The following is a 20,721-nucleotide window of genomic DNA, read 5'->3' as shown; positions in this document are numbered from 1 at the left end:
GGCGTGAAGCAGACGTTGATGGTAGCTGTCAGTAAGAAGGAAGGTTATCGAATGCTTTTTCGGCAAGATAATGGGGTACTTAGCTTTGTATGGGGCGAATGGAGCAGCCCCAATACGACTGCCCATTCTAATGACTCCCAATTGATCCATGAACGGCGACAGCTTATAAAGTGGACTCGATTTTTCCACCATCGGTTCGTTCTCTCCATCTCCTAGCAGAATTTCAGTGTTTTGCTTCCAAACTATCGCAACAAGTCCCATTTGGTTTTCAACATTTGTCATGTCTTGTCATATTTGTCCCATATTGAAAGCATCCGCATATCAGTCCCATATTGAAATAACATAAATGTGTATATATTTCGAAAGCTCTAATTGCTATCCAAAACCGTTTAAACATCACAAATCGGTTGAAAGTTTATTGAGTTACTCGTGATAGTCATTTACCCTAAATTGGTTTTTAAACACAAATTTTAGATTTTGTGGGAGTTAGAACAATTTCAAATGTGATTTCATGGTGTACTCGACTTAACAATAGGTCACTTGGAACACTACAGATGCCGATTATTCAACAGGACTCAACGAGAATCTAGATGACAAAGATTCAGCAGCAAAGACACAATACATAAGCGGTGAGATCAACTTAATATAAAAATATTAAATGCATCCTACTAAATACATGCCATCTACAAAGCAGGAATTGCTTTGATGATGGAAGTGTACACGCAGTACCAATATACATTTTATATCGGTACTACGTGTATACGGGGCTTGTTGTAAGTGAAAGTAACCTCGGAATGGACGTGAGTGACCAGGCATTCTGAAATGGGTTACTGAATCTCAACAGAGCTATCACCTTTCCACTTCCGGGCTAAAATTTTTTGCAATGGGATCAGTATAAGATAATAATAGATTATATTGCAAACATTTTTCTTCCATAAAAACACTGCCGGACAGTGGAAGTTGGATTGTATATACATACATACATACATACATAATAGATTCACATCCTCAACTTTGATTCTGGAAGCCTTACAATGCACAATAAGGAAAACTGGACGGAAAAATACTTTTTATTTAGTAGCATTTCCGAAACTTGCTAAAACAAAACTATGGTTCATATAATTTATATCAATATAAAGGTTAACAACTTGTGGAATCGAATGGAAATGGTTTCATCCTTGGAAGAATACAGGAAGTAAGAGGTTTTGGTTTTTTATTCCCAACGGTAAATTTTTTTAAGGAAGGAAAAGCAAAAACTCAACTTCCTGTATTCTCCCCAGGATGAAACCTACGTTGTATCCGTTGTTTACCTACGGAAATGATATGTTCTATATTTTTATTTCAGTGAATTTCAGTGGTACACAATTAAATTTATTTTACTGATTATTTTTCCCCATTGTGCAATAATGGTTGTCGGTGAAGCAAAGAATTGTATATTTGACTATGGTGTTCATTTTTAAACTAGTTAACGGTTTACTGCCTCGATATTTGTGTGATCGAATTGAAAGAGGAACAACTTTTGTTCGAAAAAAAGATGAATCTATGCAGATTTCACAGCGTCGTAAGCAGCAATCTATTGTCATTCTTCCACATATCAAACTATATGTATTCGACTTCAAATCAACGAACAAATCAAATTCACAAATCAAGCATCAACGAAGTTGAGCTACCACCCGACTACGTGTTGATTTCGCTCGATGTCAAATCGCTTTTCACATCGATCCCCATCCCACTTATTCAACACGACATCATCATGCGATGGAACGAGATAATGCCACACACGAACATCAACCTGGATCTGTTTCTGGAGCTGGTTAACTTCTGCGTAGGATCCAGCTATTTCGTATACGATGGGAAGTACTACGAACAGGTGTTTGGAACGGCCATGGGCAACCCACTATCACCCATAGTTGTTGATCTGATAATGGAAAGCCTATTAGACACTACTATGCGCAAGTTGAACTTCAAACCACCGTTCATTCGCAAATATGTGGATGACCTGATAACAGCGATACCACTTGAAAAACTACAGCATATTCTGGACGTATTTAACAGCTATGACGTTCACATCCAGTTCACACACGAGTTGGAAGTGAACAACAAATTACCGTTTTTGGACATGTTACTCGTCAGACAGGACAACCAGCGGATAAAAACAGAATGGTACATGAAACCCATCGCCAGTGGACGTTTTCTTGATTTCCTTTCGTACCATCCCATGAGCATGAAACTGAATGTTGCCAAAAACTTCATCAGCCGAGTCTACCGACTATCCACCAACCAATCAGACGAAGAAAAAGCAAACATCATCGACAACCAGCTCAGACTCAATCACTATCCTGCTCATCTACGACACCGTCTGATAAATCGCATGACCGAACATCGCCAATCGCCTAGCATAACATCAGCCGACGAGGATCAACAACAGCAAACACCTCCAGTCCGGCAAGACACAGCACCATCCGAACAATCTACAGGATCCAACCAACAGCACCTGGAACATACTTACCGGTCAATGGTCCACATACCTCATCTCTCGAGCAGAATCGAAAGGCAGCTAAAACGAGAATATCAAAACATACGTCTGGCGAATCGAAATACCCACACTGTCAACAATACTTTCAGCAAGACTAAGGACCCAGTTCCTCCTGGACACCAAACAAACGTCATATACCAGATACCATGCAAAGACTGCCCTGCATGCTATATTGGGATGACGAAAAACAAACTCGACACCAGAATGTACGGACATAAATCACATTAGAACACTTTAGATGCACTACAACAAACCAAAACCAATCTCCAAGACCCAAGTTTCACGCAGCTAGCTGAGAAAACAGCACTTTTGCAGCACAGCATCGATAACAACCACCGTTTTGATCTAGGGAAAGTGAAAATTATAGATATACACGAAAAAGAATACGCATTACCACTATTAGAAATGTGTCACATTCACAATAGTCAAAACAGTATAAACAAACGTACAGACACAGAAAGTTTGAACGTAGTATATGCGGGGTTTTTACATGCTCTCAAAAACAACACAAATATTAACACAATCAATAGCAGACAAACCACAACTCAATAACAGACTATACAGACAAAATATCTCAGAAATACACACAAACAGAAAGTGAGAAGCAGCACAATTGCCACACGCGTTTCCCATCCGACCGCAAAACTTTATCTTAAAAAGCACAGTTGCTTAGGTAGTGTTTTTAAAACTAAGCGAAAAAAAAGCCTAACGTAACAGGGAAACACAGAGTTGTGGAAACGCGCTTAGTAAGTTGGGTGTAGAGTAGAGCACAACAAGAATCAAATCTAACCGAATTTGTATTATAGCCGTAGATGGAAGCCATAATTAATCAAAGACGGATTTATGTAAAACCACGCATACACTTAACAAAAAAACGTAGCCTCTGTAAGCCACACAACCAACACAGTACCTATCCAATTTTCTAAATCCTCTTAATTGTAGAAATCCTTGAAAATGGTGAAATATATCACCGAAACGTCGGAGAGTTGAAGCAATACAACGTTTTTGCTGCAGTAAAAAGACTGAAAGAGCCGTTAAACCCTTCAATCAATCCCTATAACACACCTGTCGCAAGCTCTCAAACTTTCAAATTTCTTTAAGTTGTGAATAATCAAATTAACATTTTCATGAAAAGTACATACACACACTTAATGTGTCCTTGAACTAGTTAACAATTTACAGCTCTTAGGCCAGGTTGAAAACCCAATTTGCACTTCACTTTATACTTTGAAAAAAGTGGTCGCCATCAACCTTTTTTGAACTGACTGACACTTACCATCTTTTCTTATTGTTACACAATCACGGTGCCCAGGCATTGCTTGGCTGGTTTCATCGTGAAGTAATGAAATTGGGTTGTTAGCAGAATGCTTAAATAAAACAGAAAAAAGGGGTTATCTTTTTTGTTTATTATTAGTTTCGTAGGTTCCGATTCTACACATTGTAGTTTCATTTTTATACCAATAATTTAATTAAAATCGTCAGTTTTGCTATCATCTAAGATAGTCTCTGACTTAAGTGCAAATATGTGCTGTCTAATGCTTTGATTAGTTTCATGATACAATGCCTTTCCGTTTTTGGCAACACTCATTTTTGCCTACCTCTGGAAACACCCGTTTTTGGCAACAACTTCTTCCCGTTTTTGGCATCAAATTTATAACTACATATAAAACTTGATTCTTCGTAGTCTTATCCTGGTCCCACATCCCTCAGGATTGCACCTGCATCACAATGTTACGTCAATTCACTCGGTCCGTGGCTTGTTGTCTCCAATTTCTTGACAGTCCCACACTTCCAAGATCCTGCTCCACTTGGTCTAACCACCCTGCTCGCTGTGCTCCTCTTCGTCTTGCACCGGCCGGATTCGAGGCAAACACCATTTTTGCGGGATTGTTGTCCGGCATTCTTAAAACGTGTCATGCCCATCGTACCTGTCCAGCTTTCGCAACTTTCTGGATACAGGGTTCGCCATAGAGTTGCGCCAGCTCGTGGTTCATCCTTCGCCTCCATATACCGTTCTCACATACCCCGCCAAAGATGGTCCTATGCGCTCGTCGTTCGAAAACACCCAGTGCTTGCAGGTCCTCCTCGAGCATCGTCCACGTCTCGTGCCCGTAGAGAACTACCGGTCTTATCAGCGTCTTGTACATGGTACATTTAGTACGGAGGTGAAGTTTACCCGACCTCAGGGTCTTGTGGAGTCCGTAGTAAGCACGACTTCCGGCAATAATACGCCGACGAATTTCTCTGCTGCAGTTGTTATCCGACGTCACCAATGATCCGAGGTATACAAATTCATCCACCACCTCGAACTCATCCCCGTCGATTGTCACGCTTCTGCCTATACGAGCCCTATCCCGCTCGGTTTCTCCAGCTAACAGATACTTTGTCTTCGACTTATTCACCTTTATCCAACCTTCTCTGCTTCACGTTTCAGCCTGTTGTACTGCTCCGCCACGGCCACGTCGTCAGCGAAGCAGATGAACTGGCTGGACTTATTGAAGATCGTGCCCGCATGTTAAAGCCCACACGTTTCATAACATCTTCTAGCACAATGTTGAACAGAAGGCAGGAAAGACCATCGCCTTGTCGAAGTCCTTTGCGAGTTTCAAACGAGTCCGATAACGCACTCGATATCTTCACGCAGCACTGTACACCATCCATCGTAGCCCTGATCAGTCTGGTCAGCTTCCCGGGAAAACTGTTCTCGTACATAATCTTCCATAGCTCTTCACGGTCAATAGTATCATAGGCGGCCTTGAAATCGATGAATAGGTGGTGCGTAGGGACTTGATATTCACGACACTTTTGGAGGATCTGCCGCAACGTAAAGATTTGCTCCGTTGTCAATCGCCCGTCCACAAAACCGGCTTGATAACTGCCCACAAATATGCTTTCTAGCGGCGATAAACGGCGAAAGATGATCTGGGAAAGCACTCTGTAGGCCACGTTAAGAATAGTGATCGCTCGATAGTTCTCACATTCTAGTTTGTCGCCTTTTTTATATACTGGGCATATTACTCCCTCTTTCCACTTATCCGGTAGCTGTTCTGTATCCCAGATCCTGACTATCAGTCGGTGCAGACAAGTGGCCAACTTATTCAGGCCCATTTTGATAAGTTCTACTCCGATACCATCTTTCTCAGCTGCTTTGTTGTTCACCTATCGTGGGAGCTGGCATGTCCCCCTCATCCGCTGTACCGACGAAGCCATTCCTCCCGCCGCCTTGAACCTCCGCCGCTGCGCCGTTCAGATCTCCATCGTAGTGCTGCTTCCACCTTTCACTCACCTCACGTTCGTCCGTTAAGATTCCCCCTTCCTTATCCCGGCACATTTCGGCTCGCGGCACAAAGCCTTGGCGGGATGCGTTGAGTTGTATAACTTGCGTGTTTCTTGAGAACGATACAGCTGCTCCATTTCTTCGCACTCCAGCTCTTCCAGGCGGCGCTTCTTATCCCGGAAATGATGGGTTTGCTGTCTTCGCCTCTGTTTATATCGCTCTACATTTTGACGGATTCCTTGCCGCCCGCACTGCGTTCTTCTCGTCCAAAACCGTCTGACACTCTTCGTCGAACCAATCGTTCCGACGATTCCGCTACACGAACCCAACGGCGCCTTTAGCAGCACTATTAATGGCTGCTTTCACGTTGCTCCAGCAGTCCTCAAGAGGGGCTTCGGTGACCTCTCCCTCATCCGGCAACGCTGCGTCGAGGCATTGCACGTACTCAGTTGCGACTTCGGGCAGCTTCAGTCGCCCCAGATTGTACCGTTGCGGGCGTCAGTACCGAATGTTGTTTGCAACGGAAAGTTTTTGGCGCACCTTGACCATTAGAAGGTAGTGGTCCGAATCGATATTTGTGCCGCGATAGGTCCTGACGTCGATAATGTCCGAGAAGTGCCTTCCGTCGATCAAAACGTGGTCGATTTGCGATTCTGTCTGCTGCGGTGATCTCCAGGTGTACCGATATGGGAGGCTATGCTGGAAGTAGGTACTACGTATGACCTCCTGACCGACCTGAGGGTTAAGATCTCCGATGACGATTTTGAGGTCATGGCTTGGGCAGCTGTCGTATTCTCATTCCAGCTGCGCGTAAAAAGCGTCTTTATAGTCATCGTCACTTGCTAAGTGAGGGCTGTGCACGTTGATTATGCTGACATTGAAGAAACGGCCTTTGATCCTCAACTTGCACATTCTGCTATCGATTGGCCACCACCCAATCACGCGCTTTTGCATTTCGCCCATCACGATGAAAACTGTACCCAGCTCATGTGTATTGCCGAAGTTCTGGTAGATGGTATAACTATCCCTATACGTATGTACCGACGATCCCATCCAGCAAACCTCCTGCAGCGCTACAATCTCGAACTTGCGGACCCTCAATAAATCGGAAAAAATACGGGTACTTCCCAAGAAATTGAGAGACTCGCAGTTCCATGTTCCGAGTTTCCAATCGTTAGTCCTTTTCCGTTACTTGGGTCTACGCCGATTGTTCCGGTCCGTATTTACATTGCTTGCTTCCTGTACTAATGTTTTTTTACGGTTGGCTTGTAGAGCCTGCACCAACCCCCATTGTCTCGCCGGGGGACCATCGTGCACAGCACTGTTTAGAGTCCCACGCTGGCACCAGGACATTAATCAGCCGCTTCTAACATGGAGAACAGACGCCGTTTTGAGCCGCACCTCCATGGTGAAAAGACACTCGAAGACTGCACTCTCCCGAGAGAGGAGTCCCCCCCCCCCCTTCCCAGTCAGCATACGACCAAGGACCCAAGGTTACGCGATCTTCCCTATGGTTATTCGTACCCCAGCCGGCACCGCGGGGAGGTAGGGATAGGAGTTACTAGACAAAAGGCTAAGGACCGCTAGTGGGGTCTATTTTATACCTGCAGATACGCGAAGTATCAATGGTACACATTTTCCAGCCGTTTACCAGCCTAAAAATCATGATATTTCTGCACAGCATAATTTACAGAACTCATTTTCTTCAGATCAATTGGTGATGTCAAAATAAAAGATGTAGATTTTTTGACGTAGACTACGTCTTATGGGAAGGTACTGGGGGTAAATCAAAAATCGAAAATTGCAACCGTCACGAAAAGGTGTCATTTTTTGAACGCTATAAGCTTTGTCATTTATAGATGAAATTAAAATCCGAATACACCAATCGATAGGAAATACCTTTCGTAAGCTGTTGCAATAAACTTTTTTTCAATTTTTCATAAAAAACTGTTTTAAAAATAGACAAATAAAAAGTGATAATTTTATCACTGTTTTCATGAAATAAACGTTCTCCCCAAACCCAGTCCTCATAATCAAGTACAATTTGGTTGCACATCGTGCTGCTTGAATCAGGAAAGTAATAAAACAGCGCTGCTAATGTGCATCAGCTCATCGCTAGATCATTCGCTGCCAGACTGTTGAGCAGTTCAGTCGATTTGAATTCTCTCTAGTTTCGTTCGTTCGTTCGCAAGTCGAATTAGCTCCGCGTTGTATAGTGACGCTCTCGCTGACCCAGCCATGGGTAAGAAATCGCGCGGTAACGCGAGTGCCGGCTTACCGGGAAAACAGACTCTCCCAGGAGACGGCGCGACCACCGAGCCAGCTCAGAAGAAGCAGAAGAAAACCCCATTGCCCGTCCCGACAGGCGTTGCGGACCCGCAGCCGGGGCCTCCCGGAACTAAACGACCCAGACCTGAAGACATCAGCGCCACCGCATCGGCAGCAAAAAAGCTGCTGAGCAACAATCCGTTCTCCGCCCTGCAGAACGGAGCCCAGCCGCAGTCGGACCCTGAGACGGTGCCTAAAAAAGTTAAGTTGCCACCCTTCTATGTGAAGGGCTTCCCTCCCGGGCTATGGGAGCAGCTGGATTTCTACATTAAGCAGGGCCTTCGCTGCACCATTCAACGGTGCACGGAAGGCTACAAACTGATGGTCTCGGCCGAAAATCACTACAACGCAGTCCAGGCCCTCTTGGACAGGATGAAGCTGGAGTACTTCTCCCACGACGTCGAGGCCACCAAGCCGCTGAAAGTGGTGCTGCGCGGGCTCCACGACATGGACACCACCACCTTAATGGACGAGATTAAGGCGAACGGCCTCAAGCCGGTCGAAATCCACAAGATGACCCGCAGCAAGGCCATCAAGTATCGTGACCAGCTCTACTTGGTCCATCTGCAGAAGAACTCCACAACCGTGAAGGATCTCCATACGACACGCACACTGTTCCACATCGTAGTGAAGTGGGAGCGGTATAAGCCAACCCACCGTGGCGTCACTCAGTGCTCGAACTGCCTATTGTTCGGGCACGGCACCAGGAACTGCCGCATGGCCAGCCGCTGCATCAAATGCGGCAAAAACCACAAGATCGACGACTGCGACAGCATCGAGGAAGCCGCTCCCACATGCGCCAACTGCGGTGCTGCCCACAAGGCCACGAGTAAGGCCTGTCCGAAGCGGGCCGAATACGCCGAGATCCGGAAGAAGGCCTCGTCCAACAACCAGCCCGGTCGCAAGAAGGTCCCGGAAAACAACGCGCAGAACTTTCCTCCGTTATCACCGGTCCAACCACGGCCAATTCCAGTGTTGGCGCCGCTCCCGCTCAACCAACAGTTGGCTGCTGCCCAGTCGGCTGCCGCTGCAGTACCCAGTCAAGCCTCCGGCCCATCGACGGATCCCCCTGCTCCGGGATTGGCCGGTACAACCGGTGAAGCTACAGACGATTCTCCGCTGTCAACGGATGAGATCGTCACACTGTTGGCCCAGGCCATCATCATCAAGCGCACCTGCGCAACAAGAACACAACAGCTCCAAGCTATCATCTCCTTCGTCGCTAATTATGGACCGTGAACCCATAAAGATCGCCAACTGGAACGCTCGCTCCGTAGGGGCGAAAAACATTGAGCTTGCAGACTTCCTCCGCAAGCACGACATCGACGTGGGCCTTCTCACCGAGACCCACCTCAAGACCGGTGACAGCTTCTGGCTGCCCGACCACAGCATTGTCCGGCTTGATCGCACCAGCTCCAGGGGGGGCGGTGTCGCGGTCATCATCAAGAAAGGCATCAAGTACTGCACCCTACCCCACTACCGCACTTCCATCATCGAGGCCGTCGGCGTTGAGGTGGAAACATCGACCGGAAACGTCCGGTTCATCGTTGTCTACTGCCCCCGGCAATGTACCGTTAGCAATGGTACAGCACAGCAGTTCAAGAACGACCTTGCCATCATAACCCGCACCAATGCCCGCTTCGTAATCGGAGGGGACCTGAACGCCCGGCACGAGGCCTGGCGGAACTACCAGCAGAACCAAAACGGCCGCCTGCTATTCGACCATTCCCAGCATGGTCTCTATTCCGTCTGGTTTCCGGACGAACCAACCTTCACATCACCGGCGGGCAACCCATCGACGCTGGACCTGTTCTTGGCAAACACCAGATTAGCCAAGCCGGTTGCCGTCAACGACCTGAGTTCGGACCACCAACCGGTGCTGACCGAGCTGGGCTACAACGTGGCCCCTACACCGTGCCAGCGGAAGGACTACCATCGAGTCAACTGGGTCCAGTTTCGACGCGTGGTCGACCGCCACATCGACGACAACCCACCACTCGACACAGTGGAGGACATCGACCGGGCTCTGGAGGGTCTCCATCAAGCCATATCCGTGGCTGACGAAGAGTGCGTTCGACGAGTTCCTGTGAGGGGTAAGTTTCAAGCAATTGATTCCCACACCAAACTCTTGATTCGGCTCAGAAATGTTCGTAGACGCCAGTTTCAGCGGACTGGGGATCTGCAGCGTAAATACGAAATGGTCGATCTGAATCGGCAGATCGCTTCCAGAATGGTCTCAATCCGGAACGAGAGTTTCGGGCGGCTCGTTCAGAACCTGGACGACCGTTCCAGACCATTCTGGAAGGTTGCCAAGGTGCTGAAGGCTCACCCCAAGCCCATTCCACCACTTAGAGTCAATGACGAACGGCTTATCACCAACGAAGAGAAGGCCAATGCAATTGGGGAGCACATTGCCCAATCGCATTTGCTTGGCTCTACAATCCCAAGTCCACTCGAGAACCAGGTTGTGCAGTGCGTCCAGACGTTAGATACCTCCCCTTGTGCCGTCCCTCCAGAAGAACGGATTACAGAGGAACAAATTTGCTCAGCGCTGAAATATAGTAAAAACATGAAGGCTCCCGGGTTTGACGGAATATTCAACCTAGCGTTGAAAAATCTCAGCCCGAGGGTCCACTCGCTGCTGGCTGCCATCCTCAACAGATGCTTGGAGCTGCACTACTTTCCAAGCATCTGGAAGGTGGCAAAAATCATCCCGATCCGCAAACCTGGGAAAGACCCTTCACTACCGTCAAGCTACAGACCGATTAGCCTGCTCTCAGCGCTGAGCAAGCTGTTCGAAAAATTGATCCTCAGCCGACTAAACAAGTTTGTGGAGGAACATGACATTCTTCTTCCGGAACAGTTCGGGTTCCGCAAGGGGCATTCCACCAATCATCAGCTAGTGCGGGTGATGAATAACATCCGAAGTAACAAAGCTGTATCCAAGTCCACAGCCATGGCCTTGTTAGACGTCGAAAAGGCGTTTGACAATGTCTGGCACGACGGACTTATATACAAGCTTTGTAACTCCAACTTTCCACCATACCTTGTGAAAATCACCCGTAACTATCTCCAGCAAAGGTCGTTCAGGGTGTCGTTGAATAGTTCCCTTTCGGGACAATTTCCGATCCCAGCAGGTGTTCCGCAAGGGAGTCTGCTGGGACCACTGCTTTACAGCATCTACACGTCGGACATCCCTCCTCTAGGAGACGGTTGCGTGTTCTTTCTGTTTGCAGATGACACCGCGATAGCCGTCAAGGGTAGGATGCCTCGTGAAATTACGAACAAGCTCCAACGATGCCTTGACACCTTTACTGATTATGCCACCTCGTGGAAAATCAAAATCAACGCCTCGAAAACCCAAGCGATCATGTTCCTTCACAGACAATCACCAAAACTTAAACCGTCTCCCTCCTGTACCGTAATAATGGATGGTACAAGGGTCGAGTGGTCCACTGATGTTACTTATCTCGGGATGTTGTTCGATGAGAAGCTCCTGTTCCGCTCGCACATAGAGAAAACCCTAGTTAAGTGCTCCGCCTTGGTTAGGTGTTTGTATCCGCTCATTTGCCGCAGATCCCGCCTCTCAAGGCAAAACAAACTGGCTGTTTACAAACAGATCATAGCCCCCGCGATCTTATATGCCGCCCCGGTGTGGGAATCGTGCGCTCAGACCCACAGGAACAAAATCCAGGTTGCACAGAATAGAGTGTTGAGGATGATCCTAGATCGTCCATTCGACACAAGAATAGCAGACCTCCATCAAGAGGCAGAAATTCCCAAAGTAGATTCCAAAATTGATGATATGACAACTAAATTTATTCAAAAATGCAATCTTTCTGAACATGCTTTAATAAGCAATTTGTACATAGTAGGTTAAGTGTATATAGTAGAGTAGGTTAGTTTTAAGCTGTAAATAGTAGTATTAAGTAGTTTCTCTTCAAATTCTAAAAACAAAACAAACCAATCCCACCAAGGTGGTCGACCGTGTACTAAGTCTAGGACTAATCCTGTAAAACAAATTTTAAATTTTGCCCATACCTAAAGATGAAGAAAGCAATTAAATCACTTAGTAAAAATTTATATGGTAATCGTCCAAGTTAAACTAAAATAAAGATCATTTAAACGAATGCATCAGCTCATTTTCGCTTCGGACGGCGGGTAAGCAGGTAGCAGAAGCAGTAGCAGCAGCAGCAGTAGGAAGGCGGTTCCTGTCAAGCGCGCAGAGTTCGAGTTTTGCACCTCGAACTTTGCGCGTCGTTCCCGTCGAGATCATTGGCTGCTGGTACCGGCGTCACCTCGATGGCGCAAGCGCTCCTTGCCTGAATGATAACTACAAATCTCGATTGCTTTTCGGAAGGACATATCAGCTTTTGTAAACAACGCATTTTATCGTCGGTTTGGCATAACTAATAGCTCGCCCCACATACTAACACCGCTAACAGGTTGGGAAAACTTTCCCCTATCTGATGGTAGTACTAGCATGCGTGGGCGAGCTACCAGCTACGCCAAATCGACGATCAAATGCGTTTACAAAAGCTGATACGGTCCTTCGAAAAAGTAATCGAAAAATACTTCTTGGGCTGTGAACCAATGGACGAGTTACATTTAACTCGTGGTTAAACGTGACATTTCGTAAGTTATTGATGAAAATGCCGGAAATTGATCAGTTTTCAAACAGAACTCAGCCACGGTTACCAAAATTTAACTTCTAGTCGGTCCGAAATAACTACGCTCGTATAGCAGGGTTATTCGATAACTCATCTGTCACTTTTAACCACGAGTTAAATTCAACTCGCCCATTGCGACACAGCCTTGGAAGTAAAATTAGGGCCATCCATAAATTACGTATATTTTTGACCAATTAACACCCCTTCCCCCTCGGAACGTGTTTTGCAATACACATGGAAGGTCCCAACTTCTGAAACCCCTCTCCTCCCTCAACTGCTACGTTATTTATGAAAGTTCCCTAATCATTGAGCAACACAGAAAATCAGCAGCTCACACCACACAAAATGGGTTGGACATTTATGCGAAATTTCGGTATTGATCATGAATATTTGGCGATCAGAACATTTTAACTTGAAATCCCTCCATTTAATTATCAGTAAAAAAAATCTTAATATGGTTTTTTTTTTAGATTTCGTGCGTTTTGTGAACGCACATTCATTATTTTGCATAAGAAAACGGGAACGGGGTGTTTCTGTGGTGATAAGAAGGATTTTCCTACACAGATTGCAGTTTTCTATTCCAAGCACTGAAATTATCAGACGGTTCCTCTATTTATGCTTTTATATTAGCTATGAAAGTCCCTCCTACTTGGAAAATTATGCAACCCCAGTTTTTTTTTTGCTGATGGGGTGAGGCATAGCCAGCCATTCGATTGTATAGTTCTTCAAGTAGGAGGGACTTCCAATGCTTATCTCTTAGCATAAATAGAGGTACCGTCGAGTTTTTTCAGTGCTAGGTTCTGAAATTCGGAAGTGAGCGTTTAAAAGGGCCTACTTGTAATGTTCGATTCTCTTCGTCGATTTTCTGTTTACATTACTACAGCTAAGCAAAACAATTTAATCTGAACATTTCATTAGGTCCTAAGTAACACTGACAAGATTCTCTTCGTCGACTTTCTCCTTGAATCCACTCGGCCCATCCATTTTTTAATGTAATACAACAAACACAACAAGAAACGATTCTGTGCTCAAGTTATTAAGGCTGTGTTCCATTTGGGAATGTTTACTTAAATTTGACAGATGGAAAATTTTCAAATAAACCTGCTATTGCAGCAGACTTATTTCTGACAAACAAGGAATCAATTTTGACAGACGCTTTTTGGAAAATCGGCCGTTTAACAATAGGGATTTTCGAACATCTTAATTTATTTTCGAAGTGTCAAATCTAAGTGAAAATTTTCCAAATGGAACACAACCACAGTATTTTTTTTTTTTTCAATCGATAGATAAAAGATGTACTGAGAAATTATTGGATGGTTTCATGGCTAATTGATAAACGGCAAGGGGTTGGTCACTCTACACAGTGTGCCAAAATCAAACTGGGGCACATCGGGGTGCAGTCATTGACGTTGTTTGGCACCCATGGTTACAATTTTTATGAACTTCAAAGTTACTGGCAACACTGAACTTTTTCTGCGCCTGCGCAGTGTGCATGTGTCAAAATTTGTTATTGACGTTGCCACTCCTAGTCAAATTATTTTCAAAACAACCGTGAATCTCCACCAAGTCTCACCATGGATTCTCAAAATCGTTACACCCGTGACGGCAGTCGCATCCACATTTCCTCTCATACGAAGTACAGCTGACAGCGGTATCTTGACCTAACCGAGGTTTCCGGCCATGGCTACACGAACTAGCGATGCAGCTCCCACGGCTGCGGCTGCTTCCAATGCTGCTGCTGGTCCGTCTTTTTTGACGAATTTTAGAGGAGACAGCAGCAGCAGCATTGGAATCAGCCGCAGCCGTGAGAGCTGCATAGCTAATTTGTGTAGCCGTGGTCGACGCTGGAAATCTTGGGCCGTTCACGACAAGCGGTGCTTGAGTTTTAATCGGAAAGTCAACAACCAAACAAAATCTATACCATCCGACCATTCGAACTGCTCGAATACATCCATGGCGGTGTCTGCTACACCAACCATTCCATCGTTCAACGTATAATGTTGGAGGACTGTCTTGGCTAAATCTCAAATAGTTCAACAAATTTTTACTCTCGTTCCTTTTTGCACTTCTAACTAACACAATAAGAAATTATAATTACGTATCATAACATTAACTACCAAGAAAAAGGAAAATCCTTTCTTTTTTTCAGAAAATAAGCTTCCGCTCTTTCAAAGCTAATGTGTTTTCGGTGTTCTCGTGCTCCACGCACCGCTCATCTTCTTGGAGGAGGAGAAGCACAGCTTCATAATGAACGGGAGTTTTGTGCATTTGTGATCATCGCGCTGTGGTTGCACTTCATGATGACGTTCACCGCCAGGGCTACGCTCGGGAACTCGACCAATCCGGAGGAGGAACTTCCAGATTTCAGCGGGAACATTCGCACTTGGGACGGGTGGCAGCCCTTGGTGGTGAATGCAGTCAGCAGCAGATCCTCGGACGGCATACGGGTGGGTTATTGAAGAAGTGAATGCGATTTTTGCTGGCCTGGGAAGCGATTGTTCTTGGAGGCGCTGTAGACCTTGAAGCTGATCGAATTGTCCTGCAGGGTGTACGGCTGGTCCGTTTCGGGTCAGCGGTGCGTCCTTCATCAGTCCGACGTGTGTTCTGGCCGGTGTTGGTTTCCAGTTTTCCGACGGATGATACTCGGGCGGTGAAAATTCGGTGCAAATCCATTTCCTCCGCCGGCTCCCAGAAGGATTGGTTGACTAATGATTGACGTTCGTTGTGCGGGGTCGGCCTTCCGCCAAAGGATCGTGTAGCAACGGAGCTCGTCCGTTCCAGGCATCCTTGGAGACGGATGCATCCAGTGTGTAGTCCCAACTGGAGTCCGTGTCGTTTTTGAAAACATTGAAAAACAAAACAAAAATAAAAGCTGTTAAAATACCGGGTTGCCAAACAAGGCATTATTCACAAGCAATCAAATGTCAGTTCAATGACTTCTTGACACTGCCGGTACAACTGCGGCACACTGAGGTACACTGAGAAAAAAGTTGGCGCAAAACAAGTGTGTAGAGTGACCACCCCTTGTATCCCGATCAACTATGAAATGTTGCATAACATTGGTGCAAAATTGTGCAATCCGTTTAGCGTTTTGAAGTTGAATCGCTGAGGATACCTTGTTTCTGATCAATCTTATTACCACATAAAAATTTCAAGAGTACAGATATCAGCTCTCAAAAAACTTATAACAAAGATACTGGAACTTCACGTTTGTTGCAGTCCAGTACACAAGAAGTTTCAATTTCATGAATGATGTCACAACCTATGTCCTAGAAATCTTGAAGTGATAGGGAATATCAGCTATCATGACGGTCATTGTTGGACGCTTCAATGAATCACCTGAAGAAAGCCTTACTCATATCTGATTGTTATTTAGGAACCAAATGAAATAGAATATGTATTCGCATTTTTATGAGGTCCTGAATTTAACCAAGTGAATAATGAATTTAACATGATCCTACTAAGTAGGAAATCCAAAATATGTACATAGGACCGAAATCATAGGTTACTTCTACTGTATTTTAAATCAATATCTAGAAAAACGCACGAGAATTTCACTACACAGCTTAACGTAGTCTACGTCAACCCTGCGGTCGTGTCTTGTACACAACCTCACCAATTTTTTTTGTTTCTACCGATGTTATTGATAGTACAGTTGCTAAGGATTCTTGACAAGGAACATTCATGTTGATTTCTTGTTCATCGCAGTTCGATAACTCATCACTACTTGATAGTTCGGCACGTTTAGAAAGCTGTGTATGACAAGAATCCCTAATTTTGGAGTTACTGTTAAGTTGGTTCACTTCCGCAAAACCCAGCTCAATCAATTTCTGAATATTATTTTCCGTGAGATTTCGGCACGTTTTCGAACAACTTTTACTAGCAACGTTTATACACTTATGATTAAAAGTACTTATTTAACGTTTGCGTATGAGTGAGTAGTAAATGCAAAACGAAAGTATTTTCCCTTGCTAGCTAAACATTAGAGTGCCCTTGAGTGTGATATCAGGGAAAATTATTAATGCATTTGGAGTCCAAATTATCCACTCATTAATCCATTCCACTACCATAAAACCATTACTACTGCCGCATAAAAGTGTTATTTTAATCCACCCGGGGAAACAGACTCAGACTGAAAACATCACGCCATAAGGACGAAATACAACCTCTGAATCATTCATACGGATAATAGGTCTTCAAACAAAAGGAGAGGGGGGAGGGGGGCGAATGGAAACGAGTGGGGCTGAGCCAGTCAGTAGCAGGAGCGGTTTTAAAATCTCTGCTCTAGGTTATATTTAATCTGTGTCCACAAAATGCTGCTACAGCGTGTACCGCCGCATTCCCGGCCATATGGACGTCTGTCCGTTCGTCGTTGTAGCACATTCCCTAAGTTTTTTTTTTATTCCGTCCTCAAAATCTTCCACGATAGTCGTTGGCGTTTCAAACTCAGCTACCACCACAGAGTGGACTTTGGGTTAGCTGGACGGAACACCAAAATCACTTTGCTTCCGTGGAGCACATAGCTTCCCTGCTATTTATGTTATGATAATTTTTAATTTTTAATGCCCACAAACTTGGATGCAGACTGAAAAATGAGAACAGCTTAAAACGTGGATAAATGAATGCGGTTTCGTGGTTAAAGTGAAGGAAATAAATTTTGAATCTCATACCACTTTGTGGCTCCTCAGCAGTGGTGCTCTGATGTTTGACTTTCTGCTGGTAAAAGGACAACCGCTTTCTCGAGGAATTGAATTATAAATTTGCATCGTAGTTTATATCGAATTCAACATTTCCTTAAAGCATCCCATTCCGATACCGGTACAAGATACGACCTCAAAATGCATCTGATGTTGGCATTTTCCTCCGTACGAACCATTTTTACATCCAATTTCAATGTCTCTATAAATTATTCCATGTTACAAGTGGGTACTACCACATCTCGATATTCGATCTCGGTTTCCGCACTTTATCCGGCTTTGATCCAGAAACGATGAGACAGCACATAACTGCATGTAGGAACATGTGAAAATCTGTTCTCGGAGCCTTGGATGATGACGGTACAGAAGACACACACACACATTGTCTCTGGTGGAATGAGCCGAAGGGATTTTTTTTCTGTTTCGATTCGAGGGATTGTAAGTACCGGATGTGAACTTGTTGACTGAGGGGAAAAGACATTGCTAAGACCATCTCCGACCGATTCGAGGAAAGTCAAAGATACCTACTTCACTGTCTCTTTGGACGAGATGATGATTATCGAATCTGAGAAAATTGGAGATGAGATTGAATATTTATGATGCTGAACAGTTTGTTCGTTCACTTTGATTCGGAGCTGAGCTGTAGGTTTGACAGTATAGATATAGCAGTATGTGGTGCACGAAAGTTGAGAAATATTTAAGAACTAAATAGAAGGTCACGAGTTCTGTTTGAATTTCGCATGATTCGAACTCGTGACCTTCAGCATGAGAGGTATGGATACCAACCACTACACCGGGCTCATCTTCGTTTTCTCTTATGATATCATACTGCTTTCAATTCTGTATTTACACGATTCTCCCTTTTTTCGAATTTGGTCTCATTTAGGATGACTACAGATATTTTTTCTGGGTTTTTGATACAAGTTACAAATAAATGGATCGAAAAAATAATAATGATGGCGATCTAGTTACAAAACAATATTATCAAGAATTAAATTCCTGTGGCTTTCCTAGGACAACTTTCCTTACAAGTTTGAATTGAACAACTCTTTGACCCGACTGTGTAACCGCGAGATAACGCTAGCAAGAGAAATGTAATAATCAGCGGAGTCAACTGCACATGACAAACGGAGAATGTAGTACCTAATACACATTGAATCGTAGATTATCATCCGATTGAAGCTGGACGAACCTATGCGCAGTAACGATCATTACAACTGAGACAGTTGAGCAAATCAGAAAACGGACAATGATTACAACAGGCACTATAATTGCGTTGCTCAGCACTGTGATCGCTATGGCATTAGCTGGTAAGCTTATATTTACGCTCCTCTCATCACAGTTTTTTTGAAAATATTTCCCACATTAGCCAAATGCAGTTTACCAGCACCGGGCGTTTGTGGGATCAGAGCGCTGAAGGAAATTGAGGAACCGTTCTACCCGTGGACAGCTGTGCTTATTGTGCAACCTCAGTGGAATGGTCCTATTGTTGCCATCTGTGGTGGAACCCTAATATCCGATCGGTTTGTTTTGACACCAGCGCATTGTTTCGAGAATTTGCCGGGATATGTCACGTGAGGGAAAATGTGTTCTTATTTTACTTCTTTGTTTATTGCAGTAGCAAATTCATTCAATTTTCCAGATTCAAGATACGTTTGGGTGGGTGGAACATTACAAGTGAACGGGCCTGCGATGCCGAGTTGTGTGCAGGAAGAATCATCGACGTTGCAATCGTCAGTCATGTCATTCACCAGGACTTCAACTCTAGCCACATCCAACATGATATTGCCATGATTAAACTTGCCAGGCCAGTGACATTCACGAATTTTATATCGCCAATATGCCTTCCTTGGAGTGAATCACACATGAATCCACTTGAATCCGGTAGAATACTCAGAGTTGTGGGATGGAACATTGTGGAAGAAAATTACATTCCTAACGTTACGGATTTTATTGGGGATCGCCATCAAAACTCCATGGAAGTGCGTACCGTAAGCGACGAGGAATGTGATTTTGATTTTCAGTCAACTTCGGAGATTTGTACCGAGCAAGTGGATGAAAATAATCTTCAACGTGTTGATTTTGCAAGATCGCTCGTCACGCAGGAAAGGGATGATTACTGGTATCAGCATGGACATGGAGTTTGGGAGTTTGGAAATCCTAAGCAACACGAATCTGATATATTCACTCGTATTACTCATTATTTGGATTGGATTCGGGAGAACTTGAACGGTGCTGGTCCATGCTGATCATTGTTAATAAAAATCATAACACAGATGTGATCCTGGAATTGATACACCTCAGATAATCAGAGTTTTATAGGAAAAGCTCTGGATTAAATTAAAGCCAAATGTATCCATTGTAGGTACCTTTACCGGTTTAAACCTCATTTCTGAGCAAATATTCTTACACTAATCTAAACAGTGTGTGTAGCTTGATGACAATTCCGAGTTCATACATCTTCACAAGCAGTGATGCAATCAAGGTTGCAAAGACTCATTTCAGCTAAAACAAAGTTTTTCTAAATTATGAAATAATTAGATGCCATGATCAAATTTTGAATTGGTAGGATACAAGAAGAGGTTGCAAAGAATGTGTTTGACATATTAAACCTGTTTATTTCACTTCATGAGAGTCACAATCAGCGATTTTTCACAAACTCATTCACTCACTCACTCACTCAGCGATCAGCAAATCGCTGATTGTGACTCATAGAAAGCAAAATTTACAGGTTTTATGTTTCCAACGCATACTTTGTAACCTCTTCTTGTAAGTTACAAGTAAAACATGCCATCATACCATCTTTTGGTTTTATTATTCCGAAAAACATTATTTTAGCTGAAATGAGTCTTTGCAACCTTGGATGCAATGCGCTACAAACTCTATTGCCGACAACGCCATGGTTTGTTACTCCAAATACTCGCACGTTGTAATCGTTCATCAATCGTTTACCTTTAACGTCATTTCCACAGTCCACATCTGAATATGTCACCAGAGCTTCTTTTTCTTCTTCTTCTTCTCCTTCATAGATGGCTGAAGTCAAGATTTTCTGTCACATAGCGAAGAAATATGCATATGACTTAATTACCATTCCATCTAAGGCCGGGGTCACGTAACGGAATTCGAAACGAGAAAATATCGTTTCATATTCCGCATTGTGACCTCCGGTTTTGTACTTAAAAGTCATCTCATTTCTCGCGATCCAAGGCTGCA

At 44.3% G+C, this 20,721-nt stretch overlaps 2 protein-coding genes across 2 annotated transcripts; both read left to right on the top strand.

The window, feature by feature from the left end:
• Nucleotides 1–1,771: 1,771 nt before the first annotated feature.
• On the top strand, nt 1,772–2,634 carry LOC135714816 (uncharacterized). Its single transcript, XM_065238186.1, has 2 exons — nt 1,772–2,518; nt 2,626–2,634. Exons 1-2 carry the CDS (start codon nt 1,772–1,774, stop codon nt 2,632–2,634), a joined length of 756 nt encoding a protein of 251 aa, XP_065094258.1.
• A 16,068-nt stretch (nt 2,635–18,702) lies between these two features.
• On the top strand, nt 18,703–19,983 carry LOC135714814 (CLIP domain-containing serine protease B4-like). Its single transcript, XM_065238184.1, has 3 exons — nt 18,703–18,818; nt 18,878–19,082; nt 19,151–19,983. The coding sequence occupies exons 1-3, from the start codon at nt 18,758–18,760 to the stop codon at nt 19,755–19,757; spliced, it is 873 nt and encodes a 290-aa protein (XP_065094256.1). The 5' UTR covers nt 18,703–18,757; the 3' UTR covers nt 19,758–19,983.
• The last annotated feature ends 738 nt before the right edge of the window (nt 19,984–20,721 follow it).

Source organism: Ochlerotatus camptorhynchus, unplaced genomic scaffold, assembly GCF_037179485.1.
Source record: "Ochlerotatus camptorhynchus isolate MF236.1 unplaced genomic scaffold, CSIRO-AGI_Acam_v1.1 ptg000737l, whole genome shotgun sequence".
Lineage (NCBI taxonomy): Eukaryota > Metazoa > Arthropoda > Insecta > Diptera > Culicidae > Ochlerotatus > Ochlerotatus camptorhynchus.
Note: the sequence above shows the minus strand (reverse complement) of the source record. Positions and strands in the feature narration are given on the sequence as shown.